General features: G+C 50.8%; 2 protein-coding genes and 1 long non-coding RNA gene across 4 annotated transcripts in view; 2 read left to right on the top strand and 1 right to left on the bottom strand.

Annotated features, from left to right (window-relative positions):
• Positions 1-10,844, top strand: part of LOC135813797 (probable isoleucine--tRNA ligase, mitochondrial) — a 31,623-nt gene extending 20,779 nt beyond the window's left edge. For both annotated transcript variants that reach the window (XM_065326804.1, XM_065326805.1), the window contains 5 exons: positions 6,243-6,374; positions 7,009-7,115; positions 8,586-8,737; positions 9,384-9,746; positions 10,402-10,844. In XM_065326804.1, the coding sequence (XP_065182876.1) occupies positions 6,243-6,374; positions 7,009-7,115; positions 8,586-8,737; positions 9,384-9,746; positions 10,402-10,559 (912 nt within the window). In that variant the 3' untranslated portion in view covers positions 10,560-10,844. The remainder of the gene's footprint in view (positions 1-6,242; positions 6,375-7,008; positions 7,116-8,585; positions 8,738-9,383; positions 9,747-10,401) is intronic.
• Positions 10,845-10,854: 10 nt separating this feature from the next.
• Positions 10,855-12,187, top strand: LOC135813804 (uncharacterized). Its single transcript, XR_010553132.1, has 2 exons — positions 10,855-11,158; positions 11,283-12,187. It is a non-coding gene; the product is annotated as an uncharacterized LOC135813804 (long non-coding RNA).
• Positions 12,188-12,344: 157 nt separating this feature from the next.
• Positions 12,345-20,486, bottom strand: LOC135813800 (tubulin alpha-1A chain-like). Its single transcript, XM_065326809.1, has 9 exons — positions 20,313-20,486; positions 18,678-18,759; positions 17,620-17,760; positions 16,546-16,694; positions 15,631-15,954; positions 15,066-15,305; positions 13,921-14,091; positions 12,999-13,108; positions 12,345-12,831 (listed from the first exon to the last, which is right to left on the bottom strand). Exons 1-9 carry the CDS (start codon positions 20,313-20,315, stop codon positions 12,696-12,698), a joined length of 1,356 nt encoding a protein of 451 aa, XP_065182881.1. The 5' UTR covers positions 20,316-20,486; the 3' UTR covers positions 12,345-12,695.
• Between the last annotated feature and the right edge of the window lie 1,536 nt (positions 20,487-22,022).

Below are 22,022 nucleotides of genomic sequence, written 5' to 3'. Positions count from 1 at the left end.
TCAGTCGAGCTCCACCATGCCCAAGTCTGTGCATTGCGCAGTGTGTGACCGGAACTTCTCACGGGTCTCAGATAGAACGCGGCACAAGTGCACCACTCAGAGACGGCTTCCCATCCAGCTCCAGCGTGGATCAGTGCAATGCCAGAACTGCCAGAGGTGGTTCCGCAGCAAGGGTGGCTACTCTGTTCATCGATGCCAGCCTGTCACGAGTTCTCCTACACCAACAGTCAGTCTGTCTGTGCCACTTTCAGCTTGTTGCCAGCAGCACTGCCCAACATGTCAGCGATGCTTCCGTTCTGCGGCCGGGTTCAAGCGCCACAACTGCAATCGTGGTGCGAGACCATCTGCTGCTGAGAGAGCAGCTCTGCCCCTCAGCTGCCCACGTTGTAAACGCAATTTCCGCCGGCAGCAGGACCTAGCCAGACATTCGCGGTCCTGCTTGTGATCCGTGTCCCGTTTTCTGGTCCCCTTTCCATAGGGGTGACACTTGCCCCTCTGGGCAGTCATGCTGCTAGTAGTAGTAGTAGTAGTAGTAGTAGTAGTTGTGTGTGTGTGTGTGCGTGTGTGTGTGCGCGCGTGTGTGTGTGCGCGCGTGTGTGTGCGTGTGTGCATGTGTGTGTGCGTGCGTATCAGCCTTGCAAGCTGTTGAATGGGGTATGTAGTGGAATGATGGCAAATCCCCTGTGACCCAACCCAAGCGGCCACACAACCAAGACGTTTTATTTAGCTTACATTTGTCACTACAAGGAAAAAAAGAGAACTAACAAAAAGCCATGATCTCGGAACTACTAGTAGTAGTAGTACTTCACTTGACCTAAACCGGAACTAAATCGTACCCGCACGGTACGCAGCGCAGACTGCACGTACAGCAGAACATAACCATGATAACGCGACGCAGCTTGGAAAGCCAGCTAGCTAGCTATGTATGAAACAACGGACCGCAAGCATGACAGCGGGAAATGCAAAGGGCCAGTCGGCAACAGTACACAATGACGATTTATGCTATTGGGTATCATTCATGGCTAGACCTAACACTGTATGCACGTGACATGTCGCCAAGTTATTGTTCTAACCAGAGGAGTAATTGTCACCTTCAGCAGCATGGATCTAAGAGTAAGACTAAGACTGTATTCATCATCACACCTCCACCAGGTGACAAGTCTCTTTACGAGCAAGGACCGGAATACACTCGAAACGCTGTGAAAGGAAAAACCTATAGTATTTAGGAACACAACCTAGAATAATAGAACCACAGAACAAATGAACTACTGCACACCATCAGCTCCACACTCACGGAGCATACCTCCTTGGGGCTCTCAATGTATCTCGATTCCGGAGGCTTCGTCCAACTGGCTGATCATCTTCAGCAATCGGCAGGTCAAAGGCAATGGGCAGTTCGCCATTGCTGCTAGAACTGGCCTCCACCTGGTCGACTTCCATTGACTCTGACTCAGCCTCGCCTGGATCCATCTTCAACAGATCAACATTCACGATCTTCGTGCCACCGCGACCGTGCGCAACGACGACCGTTGAGGATGCCACCACTGCCTCGACCACCCAACCACGCTCGTAGGGAGGCTGGCGCTTCTGCCGTCGGTCCTGGCGTCGCAACAGTACTGGATCTCCGGGCTGTTAGGGACAGGCGACGCGAGATCTCGATTCATCAATGGAGTCAGCTTGCGATAACTGGCCGTCTAAATAATCCCACACCCGGGCCGTCTGCATCTTCAGCTTGTCCACCCAAGCGCTCTCAGATAGCTCGCTGCCGGACCTCTCCACCACCAGGCGCTTCGGCTTCCAGCCATACATCGCCTCGGCCGGGCTGATTCGAGTGACACTATGCGGGCGTACACGGTACTTGAATAGCAGCAGATCAAGAGCCGCTTTCCAATCATCCTCTTCCTCCAACACCTTCCGAATCAAAGTGAGGAGCGTACGATTGAACCTCTCTACCGTGCCTTGACTCTGCGGGTGACGAACTGCACCATGCTGCACTCGAACTCCAAACGCCGCAAACAAAGCCGACATGATAGCGTTGACAAACTCGGTGCCGTTGTCGCAGCACACAATCTCTGGTGGGCCCCACCGGGCACAGATGGACAGAAAGGCATCAGCAACACTTCGTGCATCGTGCCGGGGCAACGGAACGACTTCAGTCCATTTGGTAAATGCGTCCACACACACCAGGACGCAGTGGAACCTGCCATCGCGACTGCCGCCGAGCTCCATGGTGTCGATGAACACGGTGTTCCACGGACCAGATGGCATGGCAGATCTCGTAGCTGGAACACTCTCGCCACGCTGCGGACTGGCAACAGCACAGGCCTGACGCTTGCCAACAAAGTCCTGGCACTTTGCTGCCATTGAGAGAAAGAAGCACCGGCATTGCAGAAACCGCCAGGTTCCCTCCCAACCGGCGTGTCCAGTCTGAAGATGGGCTGCGCGCAACACTCTCTCCTCCAGAGACTCTGGGACTACTGGAACGACTTCTTCTTCACCAGTCGGCACCTTGAAGCTCCTCATCAGGACACCGTCGGCAACACAGAGTTGATTCTGGATCTTCTTGTAGCCAGCAGCGACAACTTCCTGTTCAGCTGTCTTCGCTGCAATCACCGCTGTGATGGCCGCATCACCTTCCTGTTCGCTGGCTATCTCTTGGAGCGACACAGGGCCAAGAGCAGATGGATCGATGCAGGCACCAGACACGCCGACATCGAACTCGCCGACGCCTGACTGACCTTTCCAGTACTGGACGAACTTCTCAGGAACTCTAGTCAGCTCGTCTGCCTTGTTGCTGGCAGATGGAACCCACTCCAGATCAACGCTGAGGTCAGCCGCTTTGATCAAGTCATCGATGATTTGGAGTCGCCGGTGAACCACCACCTTGTTCAGCCCACTGACTTTGATTCGCTTCAAGTGGCCGAAAAGCGAGCTCAGCCAGCCATGAACGGTCTTGGAGTCGGTCAAGACCTTCACCTTGCGCACATTCCACTCAACCGCCAAACTCAGGCCCTTGATGACCGCCTCGAGCTCTGATAGGTTGATGTGGCGCGTGTCGTTCTTCAGTCTCAGCCAGCATTGGTCCTCTACCACTCGGCCGTCGACTTCCAGGGCCACGCCATAGGCGATACTCGAGGCATCACACCAGATCTTCCAGGAGTGTTCCTCGCCGCTTGGGACGCTCCAAGCACCATGAACTGGGTCTTCCTTCAGCACCCGAGCCATGACGTCACGACACAACACCTGCAACTCTTCTGGAACCGGCTCATCCCATGCATCAGTCAGACAGGCCAAACGACGGAGCCAGCTTGACATCGGCCGCAGCCAGCGACACACAGGATGATGCGCCGTCAGGGCGCCACACCAGCGAAAGATGCTACGCTTCGTCAGCACAGCAGGAATATCAATGGATGTCGGGTCACGACGATCCCATCGCAGTTGGTCTCCCTCAGCATCAATCTTCAGGCCAAGCACGCACGCCTCCTCAAGCTTCACAGGCGGCTTCGTTGGTAGACCATACCGTTGCAGAGAGGCAGCCAGCTCCTTGGTCTGATGGCGTGGTGTCAGGATGTCATCCACATAGTTGTCAGTTGCCGGAAAGTCCTTCGTAACCCACCGGACAATAGCATCCATGACTTTTGGTGCGATTGAAAGGCCGAACCCCATGCGCTGCATGACAAACTTCTGACCTTTCCAAGCCACCACCTGAAACCGCTGCAAGGCAGGCTGTACACGCACGTTCAGGAAGGCCTTCCGAATATCCAGGATATCCATAGCATCGCCGCACTGGCGCCATTTCCGAAGCTTCTCTTCACATGCTGGTGCATCCAGGCCCGGATGAGACACAATGAGACTGTTCAACGCGCGATAATCCAGACAGGGGCGGACCGGAGTGGACACTTTGTGCTCTTGACACACTGCCAGCAGAGGCAAAACACCGCCAATCTCGCCGTGCGAGCCTTCGTCATAAGGAACTAGCCATCCTTGATCAATCCAGTTTTGGACCTCGGTGACGAACTTCACCTCCTGATCATCCGATAATCCTTGGCGGGAATACTCGCCGATGCCTGTACCGATAGGTGAACTTGGAGCAGCTCCGTCGCACCATTTCCAAGTGACTTCCCAGAAGCCTTTCTCGGGGTCGAACATCACTTCACAGTCACTCATCTCCAACGTGACCTTGTCTCCATCCTGTCGGACCTGAACGTGGCGTGGCAAGTGCTCTTCATTGCTGATCTTACTCTCGACTGCAGCCACGACTGGCCTCGTTCCGAACACAGCACCAGTTAGCCGGCCGTCACTCTCTGAATACTCCAGAGCAACACCACCGGCCGATGAGATGACATCAAGACCAATCAGCATGTCAGAGCGAACCACGTCCAGAGAATCAACTACCAGAAACTTGGCCTTGATTTTCGGCAGGTACACAATGTTGTCATCACGGGAGACAGTCAGCTCCACAGTGCCAGTGATATCGAGTGAGTTGCCGTTAATAGCCGTGATCATGTCCTCGCCCGACGGCTTGCAGACAGGCACAGACAGTGTACGCACCGCAGCAGAAGACACTAGGGAGCGACTCGAGCAAGAGTCAATGGCTGCCTTCAGCCTGGTCTGCTCTCCATTGACCGACACGAAGACTTTCGGCAGGCCACCACGACGCCTGGCAACGAGGGCAAGACATGCATCATCTTCGCACTCTGCAGCAGCGACATCTGGTGATACTGCAAATGCATTGGCACCTGCACCAGGAGTCCTGCCACTCACTTGTCCTTCGGATTTGGCCTCAGGACAGTGCCTCTTGATGTGACCAAATCGCTTACATCTGAAACACTGCACCTTCTTCTTCTTGGAGCAGTCCCTCCTCAGGTGGCCAGTTTCTCCGCACAGGTAGCACACTCTGCTGTCTCCTGGCTCGGGTCCCACGGCAGACGCGCTGACACCAGGCTCATCCGCCACTGCAAGGAGAGCACTTGCTTGCTTCGTCAGCTGTGTCATCGTGGGATCCCCACTAGCTGCCGCGCTGAGGCGCAGCTGATTTGCAAATCGACGAGGCAGACCTGACAAGAACTGCTCGACGAGCACTGGGTCTTTTCCATCTGCTGCTTCCTTGTGGCCACTACGCGTCAACAAGAGGCGCAAGTCAGATGCATAAACATCAACAGTTTCATCTTCCCGCTTCCGACGTCGCACAAACTGGGAGTACGCCTCCCTCGACGAGCAGGCGAACGACTCCTCAAGCCGTGCTTTCACCTTATCCTCGTCCTCCTGATCCGCAGTAGCCATTTGTCTCCACACCGTAAAGGCATCGCCAGATAGATACAGAGGCACATGCGCCATTCGCTCCTTGCCTGTGCTCCATTTCTGAATTTTTCCCACGACCTGGAACTTCTGCCAGAACTCTTCCAAGTCCTCCTGGCCACTAAATGCGCGCAACGCGCCTTCTGCTTTCGCCATCCTTAGTTCCTCCCCGCAATCCCGGGTTTCGGCACCAGAAACTGTAGTGGAATGATGGCAAAGCCCCTGTGACCCAACCCAAGCGGCCACACAACCAAGACGTTTTATTTAGCTTACATTTGTCACTACAAGGAAAAAAAGAGAACTAACAAAAAGCCATGATCTCGGAACTACTAGTAGTAGTAGTACTTCACTTGACCTAAACCGGAACTAAATCGTACCCGCACGGTACGCAGCGCAGACTGCACGTACAGCAGAACATAACCATGATAACGCGACGCAGCTTGGAAAGCCAGCTAGCTAGCTATGTATGAAACAACGGACCGCAAGCATGACAGCGGGAAATGCAAAGGGCCAGTCGGCAACAGTACACAATGACGATTTATGCTATTGGGTATCATTCATGGCTAGACCTAACACTGTATGCACGTGACATGTCGCCAAGTTATTGTTCTAACCAGAGGAGTAATTGTCACCTTCAGCAGCATGGATCTAAGAGTAAGACTAAGACCGTATTCATCATCAGGTAATCCCAGCACAAGTTGCTATGTCTAACATAGCTGTTCGCTATCATCGCTTCCGCGATGGGCAGGTCTGAGGTGTGCGTGCGTGTATGTGTATGTGTGTGTGCGTGCGTGTGAGTGTGTGTGTGTGTATGTGTGTGTGCGTGCGTGTGAGTGTGTGTTCACTTGGCGTGTGTGTGTGTGCATGTATTTGCGTACGAGTGTGTGTGTGTGTGCCTGTGCGTACGTACGTGTATGCGTGTGTGTGTGTTTGTGCATGTGCAGATACGTAGGAGTGCTCGCTTCATGCTGCAGCACCTGCAGGGCTATGATGTGAACACACAGCTAGTCGCTCATGATCGCTTGCTGCCTCTGGATGCCTATATGCTGTACAAGCTACACGACTTCATCTCCACGGTATGACCTAGTCTACAGTGTAATGGCTGATCAACCTCATGTACATGTACATCTTTCTTTCTTTTTCATCATCAACATCTATAGGTAGTAGCAAGAGTAGATAAACAAGAGTAGATAAACAAGAGTGTGCAACTCGCGGATGGGTAGGCCCACGGCGGAATTTTTTGTTGGCGTAATCTTTTCGACGACACACGAGCTGCGAGTCTTTCGGAAAGTTTTCCCTCGTGCTCTTGGCCGGCTTTACACTACAAGGTCGGTGCCCAGCACGTGCTCTCACACTGCTCTGCGGCGAAATGCGCGTTCTTCTGAAAAAAGGTGACGTCAACAAAAATTTCCGCCGTGGGCGAGGGTATCTGCAGATTATGCAGGAGAGATCCGGAGTTGCACACTCTTGTTTATATACTCTTGGTAGTAGGGAGGTTCCAAGGTAGCCGAAAACGAATAGCTGATACACAACCGACCAACAACCAACGCATATCGATTCGTTTTGATAGAAACTTTTCTCCGGGATTCCTCTGTGTCTACTACTTCACGGAAAACGTTACTGTCAAAAGGAATCGGTGTTCGTTGGTTGTGGATTGGTTGTGTGTCTCTCGATAACTGTCTGTCTGTCTGTCTGCTGTATATACTTCAGTTTACAGGGCACATGGATGACATGTCATATTCCTATGCCAGTTTTAGCCTGCACAATTTGGTCAGGACCGACCTTCAAGGCTACTACTTTCACGTGCTCAAGGGCAGGTAGGTCTACTCCTGTAGGGCTCATGTTTGATGTTTGTTGACACAACAACACATGGCTAAGCTGTGTGAAAACCACCCGAAGTGCAGAGCTGTTACCCCTGGACCAGTACATGTACAGTGAAACTAGCCTACAATAGTACCCCCCCCCCCTCGCACACACACACACACACACACACACACACACACACACACACACACGTTGATGTCTAAGTTGCTCAAGTCTCATTGGTCCTGCATGTGGTAGGAATTGTCCCTACTCAGGGCTGTAACACCTGCATTCTGAGTGCGTACTGTGCTGTGATCATCTGGTCTGGTTACCATGACTGTACTGACTGTACTGTGCTGTGTCTGTGTGTCACAAGAAGGAGCCACGGGTGTGTGTGTATGTGTGTGCATGTGTGTGATCCCCGGTAGCCCAATCTGAGGGGCACTGTCCCGGAAAGACAGGTGTGCTGGGTTAGAATTTCGCCCTTGGATCCATCTTTTGCAACACTCATGCACCGTGACCTGATCTGCAACACTCCTGCACCGTGACCTGATCTGCAACACTCATGCACCGTGACCTGATCTGCAACACTCATGCACCGTGACCTGATCTGCAACACTCATGCACCGTGACCTGATCTGCAACACTCATGCACCGTGACCTGATCTGCAACACTCATGCACCGTGACCTGATGGCAGTGATCTGGTTACCATTGTGACTGTATAGTCAGACCACCTCGCCGCTTATCCGCTCCTCTTTTATCCGCATCCCTCGCCATCCGGAAGAAAATCGTTGGTCACCGATTTACAGCATATGGCATGCATACATATAGTATGTGTGTTTGATTACTGTAAACTGCCTAATATTCGCGACGGATTTATGTTCGCTATTTTCGCGAGAAGAGCGTAACGCGAATATTAACCATCGTTAAATCAAGCTTCAACAGTGGGTGTACCCGTATTATCTCTAATATAAGCACGGTCCTTTATTTTTTCAATGTACCTCCGCCCCGTGCTATTAATGGAGACGTTCCTCTATTGGAGACTGTTCCATTATTATTTCAACCTCATTTCAGAGGCATTTTGCCATGCCAAATTCATGTCAGACACACACATTTCACGGTTTTTTCGCCGGTACGGATAATGAATTTACACAGTGTGCTTATAATGGAGACTGAGCACTTTATTTTTTGAATGCCGCCCTAAGGTGTTCTATTATTGGAGACATGCTATTATTGGAGACATGCTATTATTGGAGACTGTGCTTATATTAGAGATAATACGGTATGTATGTGGCCCCTGTGCGTCGCGAACTTTTGCCATCGCAAACTCACTGGTTCTAAGAAATCGCGAAAATTTAGTGACACGAATATTGGGCGGTTTACAGTACCCGGTTCCCTCGCCTATCCGAATATTTTAGTGGAAAACGGATGTGTGTGGTTATGCGAGGTCTGACTGTACTGTACTGTACTGTACCCATGCAGGCTGGTCTCCTCGCCCAAGCTGTCGCCGGAACGCTCGTCTGGTCTCACCGTGCTCTATCACTATCTCAGCGCTCTCCATCGCCTCATAGCTCCGTTTGTTCCTGTCACGGCGGAGGAAATTGTGCACAGCTATCCCGAGATGACGGGTGTTGGTGAGTTGCTCTTTGTTATTGTGTTGATCTTGTGTGCGTGCCATCAGCTATTAGTATCTAGCACTGGTTCAACCAATGGATCATGTGCGCGATGGCATTGTGATTTTACCTGTACACATTTTCTGGATGAAATGGGTGCTTTCAAGCGACTTTTTGGTGCTATGCCGATGTAAGCACAGTGCAACACCCATGTTGTCCACAAAATGTGTACACACTTTGTACGTACTTGACCACTGTGCGCCAGGTTCATTAACAGTATTCTTATGTCAGTTTGGGTGGATTAGTATCGCTTGGTTGTGTTAGAGCAGCCAGGCATCTGCTTAAGATCCTGTAAGTGTTTGACCTGGCTGGAGCACATCACTCTGTACCTGGCTGGCGATTGGCTGTGCAAATGACATGCTACTGCTATCATGTGTGTGCTGTGCTCGACATTACGTTTGGCCTGTGCTTTGACGAACGTACTTGCTCTGCTGTGATCAGCTTATCATCGTCACTGTTGTCTGTCTTGTCGCGGCTGGTGTACTGAAGTACAGTTAGGTGCAGGTGAGTAAGTGTGTGTATGGTTTGAACGCGAGAATGGGGACGCTGACGTTTCTCCTGGTTTTGACTTTCAACTGTCTACTTGCTATCCGCGTGCATTGCTCAGAGAAGCCAACTAGCGCGTTTCACCATGGCTGGCCTCTTGTAGACCCTCAGTGGGCCGAGAAGACTGCTGCCATCGAGACGATGCAGCTTGCGTTGAGCGTTCTGGACTTGGTGCATCAAGCGGCCAGCCACTGGGCCACTCATGCCGGAGATAAGCGCTGCGATCTCTTCATCAAAGTCGACAACAAGCGACTGCACGATCGGCTACAATTGCTGAACGGCTCCGAGGGCAGAATGGCGCTGACACAGCTGGCTGAAATTCTAAAGTGCAATCGTGCGTTTGTAGAGCATGTCTCTGACGTTGATGGTGCACGCAAATCACCCGCTGGCATGGTGTCCTCTCCAGTCCAGCTCTTGCATGTTGGTGAGTTTGCTGTACACTAGAACGGTTTGTCTTGTTACTTGTGTATATTGCTGACTGGGTCAGTGGATCCAATCAGGCAACATTATGCAGGGTATGTAGCATGCATTGCTGTGGCTGTAGATCCATACGCCGGGTCTGTGCATACATGTACAGGATCTGTCCATACAGGGTCTGCACAGGGTCTGTCCATACATGGTCTGTCCATACAGGGTCTGTCCATACAGGGTCGGTACATACAAGGTCGGTGCATACAGGGTCTATGCATACAGGGTCCGTACATACAGGGTCTATGCATACAGGGTCTATGCATACAGGGTCTGCGCATACAGGGTCTATGCATACAGGGTCTGCGCATACAGGGTCTGTACTCTGTAGAATACATTGCTATGGTAGATCACTGGCATAGCACTGTTCAGTATTCAACATAATCATTGTACTATGGTAGAGTGGACAATGGGCATGATCATCTGGACACCACACATTGCTCCCACATAGCTGGTGAAGGGGACATAGTCATCTGGACACCATGCAATGCTGCCATATAGCTTCCACTGTTCTGGACACCATGCAATGCTGCCATATAGCTTCCACTGTTCTGGACACATGTCTGGAATGATTGTTGTTTGTTCTATTGCGTTGTTCCATGTACACGTAGGTGATGATGCCGAGGCAAGTGGAAACGTCGCCGTGTGTTTTGCAGCGCCTTCCGGCCAGTACTGCGATCGCTGCCGTGTCTTCGTGTCCACGGAGAAAGACCAGCTGTGCACGGTATGTCAACAAGCTGAGAGTGAAGCAGCAACGCATCAGAGATAAGCTGAGCTATGATGCCGGAGATTGAGACCCCCCCCCCGGGCGCTGAGGGCAATACCGTACGCTGGCGCTGTGCCGTGTTGGTGCGCTGTATCATGTTCACTTGCCATCACCAGCCTATAATGCAGCCAGTCAGTGCTGTGAGCAAGCCCTCGTCTTGTCTGTAGATGCGGGCAGTGAGTATAGGCTGTATTGCCGCTTGCATCCATCAAAAAAACCTGTCCAGGCGCCGGTGGATTTGTTTGCCGAGTGTTTGAGAGTCGCTCTCCTTCTACTGGGTAAACGTGTGAAGGAAACGATGTGAGTGTGGAGGTGAGGTGGCGGTATTCAACGGGATGTGTGTTCTCAGTCGTAGCCACAGTACAGGCATCACACTGCCGATTGCACTGGCACAGTGCTAAGCTACACGCACTAGTACCAACGATTGTGTACCTGTCTTTTGAGGGTCGTTTGATGTTGAGCTGTGACAGGGCCGATATAGTAATCATCCATAGTGCCGGTTACTGCAATACTATGTGGAACACATTGCCTTTTCCCAAGGTAGACTGTGCGTGATCTGCCTTTTCCCAAGGTGGACTGTTCGTGATCTGCCTTTTCCCAAGGTGGACTGTTCGTGATCTGCCTTTTCCCAAGGTGGACTGTTCGTGATCTGCCTTTTCCCAAGGTGGACTGTTCGTGATCTGCCTTTTCCCAAGGTGGACTGTTCGTGATCTGCCTTTTCCCAAGGTGGACTGTTCGTGATCTGCCTTTTCCCAGGTGTAGACTGTGCGTGACCTACCAGATATTGTGCACCAGCCGGATATCTACAACATGGTGAATGTACCCGGAGCCAGGGGAACTGACTGACCAAGGTATAGTGCCAACGCTCAACTATGTGCCCACCGCGTAGACAAGACCAGCTGACTTGCTCTCAGTGCATGACTGCTTGACACAACACTACTGCAGCAAAGACAACGAATGAGTGAGCGTATCGTTGTGGTAGTGGCGGTGGCTACGTCATTCGTTTCTGCCCTGTGGTAGCCCGTTCCATCATCAGTACGTGCAGCCTAGCGATGGCTGTGTCACATGCACAGTAGCTACTGCATGTGTGAGACTGCTGCAACACTATCACTTCAGTGCAGATGCCAACACGTGTTACAAGAACGCTTCGGCTTTCCTGGCCATCGCATCACCCGGCGTTCTGTTTGCCGCGTACTACCACACTGTACACTGTAACACTGGCTGCTGGCTGCACACTGGCTGCACACTGGCTGCACACTGGCTGCACACTAGACGGTCAATACACACTGATCAAGTGGATACATATAGATTATAGACTGTCCACACAAACTGATCAGGCCGGTGCTCCATTTAGCCAGTTACACTTACTATACTAACAGTGCTATTGCTGCAACTATTCACATACAGAACACGAGTGCAGCGAGGAGACCTGGCCCTTTACTATAATGTACCAACGGATGTGCCTTTTCTGTGGCCTTGTGTGTCTTGTAACTCTCTTGCAGACTGACTGTGCATGCCCCCCCCCCCCCCCCCCACAGTGTCTGCTAAACCATTTGCCAGTACATGATTGTACCGGTACATTATTTTGTTTTGCCTGTCCCAATGCTGGCCATTGAGGGCACACTCTTTCAGTTGAGACTTGGAGTTGGACTGACACTGTGCGTGTACATCCACTGTATCATGGTACACATAGCATGACTGGGTTATTCATATTGTACTCTGAACCGTGGTGCAGGCAGGTGTTGGTGCAGGCACTGCATCACAGACCTGGGTAATGAACCTCTCGAGTCTTGGTTGGTTATGATTCACATACAACTAAAATAAAAGGGGGAAAAAGGAGAACATTATTGGACCTATGCTATCATTCGATCAGCTATTGATTTCCGCAATGTGAACAAGCAGAGAAGAAGAAACAAACTGGAAAGACAGGCGAAGGCACTTTGATAAACCTGTAATGGTCGATAGAATTCAGACGCTAGACAACGCTCGGATCACTGGAACCTGAAGCTGTGGGCTCAGTGTGAAGTGTGTTTGCCGAGGAGGGGTGATAGGAGTGTAGATTGGTGGTGATATCCGACGGAAAGAGACGCACATACATGTACATGTAGAGGGCAGGTAACAGTTTGAGCACACGTATCCTTAGAACTCTTCATCGTCAGCGCCACCGTCACCTTCAACTGTTTCCTGTCCAATCTCCTCATAATCCTTTTCCAATGCGGCCATGTCTTCACGGGCTTCAGAGAATTCGCCCTCCTCCATACCTTCTCCAACATACCTGCATGGAGCACAGCGACAAAAAACACGTGAGGACAGACAGACAGACGGAGAGACTCACAGAGACAGAGTCTGTGTGTGTGTGTCTGCGTGGCTGTGTGCACGCGTGCGTGCGTATTGTGTATTGTCCTATACTCCAGTGACATTGTTGTGAGGATGTCAACTCACCAGTGAACAAAAGCTCTCTTGGCATACATCAAGTCAAACTTGTGGTCAAGACGTTCCCAAGCACTAGCAATGGAGGTATTGTTGGACAGCATGCATACGGCTCTCTTGATCTGCATCACCAGAACACAAACACACACAGATCACTACAAGTATTAGTTGAGCACTACAGCCTACATTGAACAGCACGTGCAGTTCATTATCGCCATTCTAAGTTCTCTAATCGAGTAAAATGAATGTGTTCAACGTAGGAATAATCTTGATTCTATACGCAAACCAAAAGAGAGCCCACAGCAGCAGCAGCAACAGCAGCAGCAACAACAACAACAACAGCAGCAGCAGCAGCAGCAACAACAAAACCTCAAACAAATCCCCAATAGTATATCGGCACATTGGGCGCCACATCCGTTTTGTTCGTAATATCATTTCCCTCAAACGCACCCCTCACATACATTGCTGCCAGTCAAGCTTCACAGCAATAGTACAGTACCCCAAGCTACTATGATACTTGCTGTGTCACCTACAGTACATGCATGCATGGTGCATGTTGAACTTCACTCTGCTTTGCTGACTCGCGTTGTGTTCAAGCATGCTGTGCTAACAGCAAGAGTACGTAACCCGCAAGAGTGTGCAACTGCCTGCACAACCTCTATCCAGTATTGCGACGGCAGAACTTCCCCACCAGTGATCACATGACAGAACTGCTCAGTGGGTTACGCTGGCAAACAGTGCAAAGTGACCACAAGAGAGTTGAACCCTGTATCCATCATGCACAGGGTGCAAATAATGCGTACGAGTTCGTCACGTGATGTGATGTTCTGCTGCCGCAGACCCCATAGCAGGAGTTGCACACTCTTGGGGGTGTGAGCCGCATGCTATGCTTACATGCCTAACCATGGCCTGACTAGCATGTCACCTCACTCACCGGTGCCATGATACCGTCGGGCAGGATCGACACTGGCTGAGTGTTGATGCCAATCTTGAAGCCAGTCGGGCACCAGTCCACAAACTGCACCGTCTTCTTGTTCTTGATCATACCGATGGCTTGGTTGACATCCTTCGGTTGCACGTCACCTCGATACAGGAGACAGCAAGCCTGGAGAGTGGAGAGGCGATGTAGAAACCGTGCACTTTAGTTCATGTAGAATAGCCTTGTTTGCGAAGTTCTGCTCCTCAATACAGCTAACAATAAACAGGGTTAGACAGTACAAGTGCCATGCCCATGGATCACCAGAACGTATCCATCACACGCACAAAAGAGACTGTCATATTCTCACCACCACACACACGCATGCACGTACACACACGCACGCACGCACACACACACACACACACACACACACACACACACCTGTCCTGTCCTGTAGAGCCACTACCACTAGGGTCACGTGGGCCCCGGAGGGGCAGCAGAGAGAGAGAAAGAGCACGCCACCCGATGGCGCTCCAGATGCGAGACTAGTCGGAACCGGCGAGAGCAGATACACATATGCGGGAACTTGTCCCGTTCTCTGGCCGTTGGTCGGTGGCAGTGCGTTGAACAGCGATGGCGGTTGCGTCCCTGGGTTGAGCGGAAACAACGATTGCAGGTGCCACAGTGAGCATTGCAGCAACTCCGAGCGGTAGTGTCACCGGTGACAACAGCAGCTGGTTCGATCGGTACTGGGCACGAGGTAGAAGCGGAGCAACGATGCACAGCCAAGCCTCCGCGGCTCCGGAACCAGCGATGACACCGAGGGCACTGACATGCACCTCTCTGCTCCGAAACCGGCTTCTGCCGTTCAGCCGTGCACTTGTGCCTAGCGAGGTCACCCTGACGTGCGAAGTGCCGGGCGCATGTGAAACAAGTCACTGGTGCCGGTACGAGGGGATCCGGGGCGTCCGAGGTGTAAGCCAACCTCCAGTCTGGGCGAGAGTCACAGGCCACTCTGTACCAGTCCGCTTCAAGGTCTCGTGAGCGGAGGTCCTTTACAGCGCAGACACACACACACACACACACACACACACACACACACACTGTGCATGCACGCGTCCAAACTGCACCGCCAAAGACACGTTGTTAGCAACACTTACCATATACTTTCCCATCTTGGGATCACACGTCACCATCTGGTTACTAGCCTCAAAGCAAGCATTGGTTATGTCACCAGCACTGTGTAATTCATGATGGGACTTGTCAGCAGACACTAGTGGATTGAAGGACACCAGGGGGAAGTGGATGCGCGGGTAAGGGACCAAGTTTGTCTGGAACTCGTTCAGGTCCACGTTAAGCGAGCCCTGAAAACGCAGCGACGCGGTGATCGACGATACCACCTATTCACCGTATCGTTACAGAGACAAAGCAGAAGCAGACACAGGCTGGTGCATAAGCCAAATCAAGCAACACCACACACTGAGTCAAATTCTCCAAGAAAACTGACTGGCAAAATATACACTCTTCGCGCGCATGCATTCTTGAATGAATTGCTTGTCGACCCATAGTAGATAGAAGTTCAGTGAGGAACGTCTCCTAACCCTCCAGTAAGAAAAGTTAGTATTTCCGTGCATGCCTTGTGTCTAGCTCTCAGGGTAAGTACGTGAAATAGATAGACATCGCGTAACTAGCATTCTAAAACCCAGACAACAGCACCACCCTTACCTGCGCAATCAAATGGTTCAAGTGCGAGTAGGACGGCCGCTCGATCGACAGCTGTTTCTTGCAAAGTCCAAAGATGGCCTGGTTGTCCATCACAAAGGAGCAGTCGGAGTGTTCCAGTGTTGTGTGTGCCGCCAGTACACTGTTGTACGGCTCCACCACCGCTGTTGCCGTCTCCGGTGCAGGATAGATGAGGAACTGCAGCTTACTCTTCTTGCCATAGTCCACGGACAAGCGCTCCATGAGCAGTGAGGTCAAGCCGCTGCCAGTGCCGCCGCCAAACGAGTGGAAGATGAGAAATCCTTGCAAACCGTCACACTGATCCGTCTGCATGTTGGTGAGAAAACAAGCCCGGCAGTAGTGAACGACTCGCACGATGATGCAAACCAATTCTGCTACATAATGTCCATCCGAAATCGGACTCTTTCTCCAGATGCAAGCCTACTGTACACAGTAATCAATCTTATCACAAGACAGTTGCGTCAAAATCGGGAAAACCTTTTAAAACTCGTTTTCGGATCAGTTTTTGGGCAGAAGGATAACTTTCAGATGGTGGCCGACAAATCATATGATTTGTCAGCAATGCAAACAGACTAGAGGTGCGCTATGTCACAGACTCTCGCTCATTCCAGTTATACAGCGGGATCCATTAGGATGTGTGTATGACACTCATATCCATCATTTTCATAGCCAGCTCCATGTTGAGATCGGCCGCCTCCACCTTTCTGGCAACCCCTCTCGTTCTACCCTCAAGCCAGATAAGTACTTCAGATAATAAGCAAAATCTTGAACAGAGTTACAAGCGGTATGAGCACTGGAAACGGACTACAGACGCCTAGCTTGCGTCTGGCTGGAGGTTATCAACACGTACTTGAGCAACACACACAACACAGCAATACCAGTGACTTGCCCACTCACCAGCTTGGCAATTCGCTCCAAGATTTCTTCGATCTTTTCCTTGCCGACCGTGTAGTGGCCTCGAGCATAGTTGTTAGCAGCATCCTCTTTGCCAGTAATGAGCTGATCGGGGTGGTAGAGACTGCGGTGCGGACCGGTTCTTACAGAGTCTGAACAAAAGCAATATATCACAGGACATGCTACCGTACAAGGTATACGTACCGTAAAGTCGCGGATAAAAGCCGGGTTTGCATACAAGCACATCGCGGATAGAAGCCTGAAAATCAAACGGGTCAAATGCATATAAGCCTGTCGCGCGTAGAAGCCTGGCTTCTATGCAAGCGCGGATCGGGTAGGTCAAGAGTGTATGCGCTATGTACAGTGCATAGTAAAACTGCCGCCATACCGGTAGTCAGTGGTAGATCTACGCGTGTCGCGGGTAGAAGCCTGGCTTCTATGCAAGCCCGGATCGGCCGATGTGCATACAAGCCTGGCAAAAATATCAGTGGTGCATATAAGCCTGGTTTGCATACAAGCCTGGTTTGCATTGAAGCCTGATGCAGAAACCGGCTTATGTGCTTATAAGCCCGGCTTTTATCCGCGACTTTACGGTATATAGCACAACTTTATGTTATGTGCGCATACCCACACAGGATTCAAACCACAACAGCACGGAAGCTATGCACTGTGCATTGCCTTTCCTGATCATCTGAGGGTATTGCAGCATACTCGTACAGAACCGTGACATGGCAAAGCAATGAAAAGCTACTTGTGCTCGTCAGGATGCTTCACTATTGGCTGCACTTTCTGTGCATTGCCGGCTGGTCAGTCAGACAAACATCTTTCCTACTCCACTGTCAGGTACGAAAACACGCACATGCACACATGCACGCACGTACACACACACACACACACACACACACACACACACACACACACAGAGCTTCACACGCGCTCAGCTTCACACACTGACCGATACCTGCTGAGTGCTGCTATATTGTCCATGCTCAGCAAAAAGCACACACTGCGTGGCATAGTATGTGGAGTGGTGCAACTGATCTAGCCAGCAACAGGAGCGAAGGCATCGTGACTCACCGATTACAGAGGATTCCAGGTCAGCAAACACGGCACGCGGCACATGCTTGCCCGAGCCGGTCTCCATGAAGAACGTGCCAAAGGACTCCTTCTCGCTGGTTGCACCGGATTCATCCGTCCGCATACCGCTTGCGTCAAAGCCTGTGTAGCAACCATACCACAATTCCATGCAAATTAATAAATCTGCAAAGAGACTCTGCATGCAATATACATGTACGCGTATGCCCACACCGACTTGCACTTGGCTGGTAGCGCAGTGTCACTGAGTACTACATGTATCTTTGGTGAAGAGAATGAGATGGCAACTGTTGTGGCTACAACGTTCAATCAGGAACAATGTTGTCTGCTCGCATTCTACCACATTCTAATGAGTATGGGACTATCCCTATGTCCATGGCCAGCATAGGTGAAAAGCACAGGTAATACGTGTGAGTATGTGACTATCCCCATGTCCATGGCCGGCATAGGTGAAAAGCACAGGTAATACGTGTGAGTATGTGACTATCCCCATGTCCATGGCCGGCATAGGTGAAAAGCACAGGTAATACGTGTGAGTATGTGACTATCCCCATGTCCATGGCCGGCATAGGTGAAAAGCACAGGTAATACGTGTGAGTATGTGACTATCCCCATGTCCATGGCCGGCATAGGTGAAAGCACAGGTAATACGTGTGAGTATGTGACTATCCCCATGTCCATGGCCGGCATAGGTGAAAAGCACAGGTAATACGTGTGAGTATGTGACTATCCCCATGTCCATGGCCGGCATAGGTGAAAAGCACAGGTAATACGTGTGAGTATGTGACTATCCCCATGTCCATGGCCGGCATAGGTGAAAGCACAGGTAATACGTGTGAGTATGTAGTAGCCTGTGTCCAGCTACCGACACCGCTAAGCAACACTGCTACGTGCTGCACAAGAAGAATCCATGGGCGGGGTTCGAACACTGCATCCGGCCTGTCTTTCTGGGACAGTGCCCTACTGATATGACTGTAGTCTGGGTATCACACAAACACATGATCGTGGCCCGTTCTTGCTGTGTATACGCTATCTCTCACCATGCTCAAGGCAGTACAACTCCCAGCAGGCATTGCCGATTTGAACACCGGCTTGGCCAATGTGCAGTGATACTACTTCACGCTGCAAACACACGCACACAGTCACATATTTATATATACACACACGCGCACGCACACACGCACACACACACACACACAGCACCAGCACCAACATGCTAATCAAACCGTGGCAGTATCAACATCTCAACAGAGCCAATAAAGAGCCAATAAGCCGCCAGAAAACACCAGAAGCACATCATACTAGTCTTCTACTATTCGTCTGTCGTGAGTCGTCGGGTATTCGTGCACCATACCCAAGTAACAGTTAGTAGTTGCTAGTCTGAACGCACAAATTGCATGTCCCTATTCCATGCCAAACAAAACGAAATGTCGTAACCCCCCCCCCCACACACACACACGAGCGCGCACACACTCGCTGGCTGGATGCTGGGCCGATAATCCTCCAAGAACACATCCACATCGACATGTTCTAACCCCCCCCCCCCCCTCCATAAAGCTGGATGGAAGCCTGGCATAGTGTGTTCTGCCAAAACAGGAAAAGGAGACAATAATTGTGGCATTGTGCTGCCACAGTGACAGTGTTATACCCCTGGCTTGTCAGGGGAAGCTCCACTAGCTCCACTAGCACCACTAGCACCACTGGCTGCTACAGTTCAGATTCTGAAAAGACTCTGTACTGCTATGTTTTCACGAGGAATGACGAATGTGGGAGTGAATCAGAAAGGTGACTATAGAAATCATAACGGTAGCAGCTAGCCAGTTACTCATGCGCCTGTTGAGTGTTGTGTAGCAGTTTGGCAAGGTCGTGTCATGGCATGACTCACGCGAAACGTGGCAACCACCTAAGAAGTACAATCATTACTGAATTCATGATTGCAACGTAGATCTACTCTGCCATAGCACGCATAGGCCATACATCATGTATGTAGCGCGTCTAACTACCCTGTGCCGTCCGAATGGCAAGATCATCAACTAGAACGGGCGAAGAAGTTTCCTTGGCCCCAGCCTCCAAGGCACCTCATCCCTCCAGCTCTGACAACAGGCGCACAGCTATGTGTAAAGCGGACCTGATAACCGTTAGCGCGATTTCTTCGTCGACCCCTAGCACTGCGATTCACATATAGCAAGAACAAGATTCCTACTATTTGGTCTATTGGCAGTGTTGGCCCCGCTTGCTGCTGTGGGTCATATGCCGGGACAGGCATGCCTCCCCCAATCGCCACCACGCAACACTTGTAGAGCAACACACATGGATAAAACGTTGTTCGCCGGACTGCATGCAGGCGTGAGAAGCTTCTCTGGCCACAGCTGTGCACTCAGTGCATGCAGGCTCAGAGTTATGCAAGCATTTGTTGTCGTGCAGCGATCGATCACCAAGCAAATGACAACGAAAGCATGGAATGCATGCAGCGTCTGAAAAATACAGTTACTCGATAGAACGATGTTCCCTTCTTCGCCCACCACCCACGCTCCTTCCAACTCTGCCATTTCTGTCAGGGGGTTTTCACCACAAATACCGCCACTGCCAAACCGCGTGCTGGCGAGCGTAGCTTCTGTTACGCTACTGCATAGCAAGTCAGTGAAAGCCAGGGAAACATTACTTGGCAGACTTACCATGCTGGATGATTGGCTGAGTGTTGATGGCGAGAACACGAATACGATGATACTATAATTATCTGCACAACAGCAACAATGAGCGATGTTGACGAATCGGCAAAGATCGATCCAGAGCAGCACACGCACGCGTAGTGATGAGGGCTACGCAGATGTGCAACTGAAACACGTCTTGCCGCGCGATTTCGGTTTTGTCTGATGTGTTCGTTCCATGTAGCCATACTAGGTGATCGTCATTCTGATCATACAGCCTACACTACACTGTCTACAGCCTGCAGGTCTACGGTCGGATAAACCATGAAAACGCCGACGCTCCGACGGCGCGCGGTAGATCTACATCAGCAGCTACGTGCATGGTAGATCTACTGTCATAGTGTCACTGCCTCTGTAGCAGGACAGCTGCACTGCCCACACTTGTAAGTAATTAGTTGTAGGCATGGTACGTGCGGGTTATGAACTACTGTAATTTCACAAATTTTCGGTGTACTGTTATTTATTTTCAGTACTTTCGGTGCGTCTGTTTCATACCTAAAATTTCAATACACCGAACAAATACTAACACACATAATCAATAGGGAACTGCTTCTCTGTACCGAAAATTTCTGTTCACCTAACCTGGCCTGTTGCCCTCATACCGAAAATATTGAGCACCGAAAATTTCTGAAATTAGAGTAATCACTTACTTATGACGATATGTGCTGGACTGCTGCCGGTCCATGCATTACATGGGCGGTACATCTGGTATGATGGTAGATCTGGAGAGTGGTAGATAGTAGATCTACCATGCATGGTGCCTTGGTGGAGTGGTGGTCGGTCGAGTCCCAGCCAGGCCCAGGCTTTTTTTTTTACTCTTTCAGCTTTTGCTAGTTCAGCTGTTTTTGAGTGAATCAGGACTACAAAAGACAGGATCTGCTGTAGACGTCTACCTGTCCTTGTATCTTGGGCCTTGGGACTTCAAGTCACTTGGGGAGGGGGGAGTTAGGGTCTGGACTCTGGAGCCGCAGGTAAGAATGTCCGGTAGGCCTTTGCGGATAATGCCGGCAGAAAAATTGGCAGAATTCGGTACATTTTTGTACTTTTTCTGGTAAGTTTCATGCATGTTTGGTATGTGGATAAAGAAATGGAGCAGAATTCGAGGAATTGCCCGCCATAAGGTTTGTATGGTTGAAATAATGGTTCTGCCAATTTCATAGCTTTTCGAGCAGAATCTGCCACCTTTTCGAGCATTATCCGCCAATGCCTAGAATCTGCCACCTTTTCGAGCATTATCCGCCATGCGCCAATGCCTAAAATTGTCCGGGCATCCGTAAGTAAAAGTAAAACGAAAGCCAAGCCCGGCAAGCCAAGCCCGGCAAGCCAAGCCCGGCAAGCCAAGGTTGAGAATACATGCATGGTAGGTCTACAGACTCTACACACTGAAAACAGATTATGATTTTACCGACTCTCTGTCTCACTACACTGCCCTCACTGGCCTCATACATATATTTTCATGATATAATCCAAAACTGGTAAACCGGTATTAGATAAACCTAAGTTACCTTGTTGTAGTTCACGCAATTGTTAGATTGACAGCATGAAACAAGGTGGAGGACACTGTGTTCGAAAACAGTGACCTTACTACAACCTTCCGCGGTTGGCAGAGCCCTGGTCGGGTGCGATACCCATAATTATGGTTCAAATGGTCCACAGGGACCGGGGCTCTGCCAACCG

The sequence above is a fragment of the Sycon ciliatum genome, chromosome 4 (assembly GCF_964019385.1).
Source record: "Sycon ciliatum chromosome 4, ocSycCili1.1, whole genome shotgun sequence".
NCBI lineage: Eukaryota > Metazoa > Porifera > Calcarea > Leucosolenida > Sycettidae > Sycon > Sycon ciliatum.
This window is presented reverse-complemented; position numbering and strand designations above follow the sequence as displayed.

Bases quoted from the DNA above. Each gene is read 5' to 3' on its own strand.
- LOC135813800 (XM_065326809.1), bottom strand. The intron at 16,695-17,619 runs GTGAGTCACGAT...GCTTTTGTTCAG, and splicing joins CCTGGAATCCTCTGTAATCG to ACTCTGTAAGAACCGGTCCG. The intron at 13,109-13,920 runs GTGAGTGAGGTG...CTGGTGATGCAG, and splicing joins CCGACGGTATCATGGCACCG to ATCAAGAGAGCCGTATGCAT.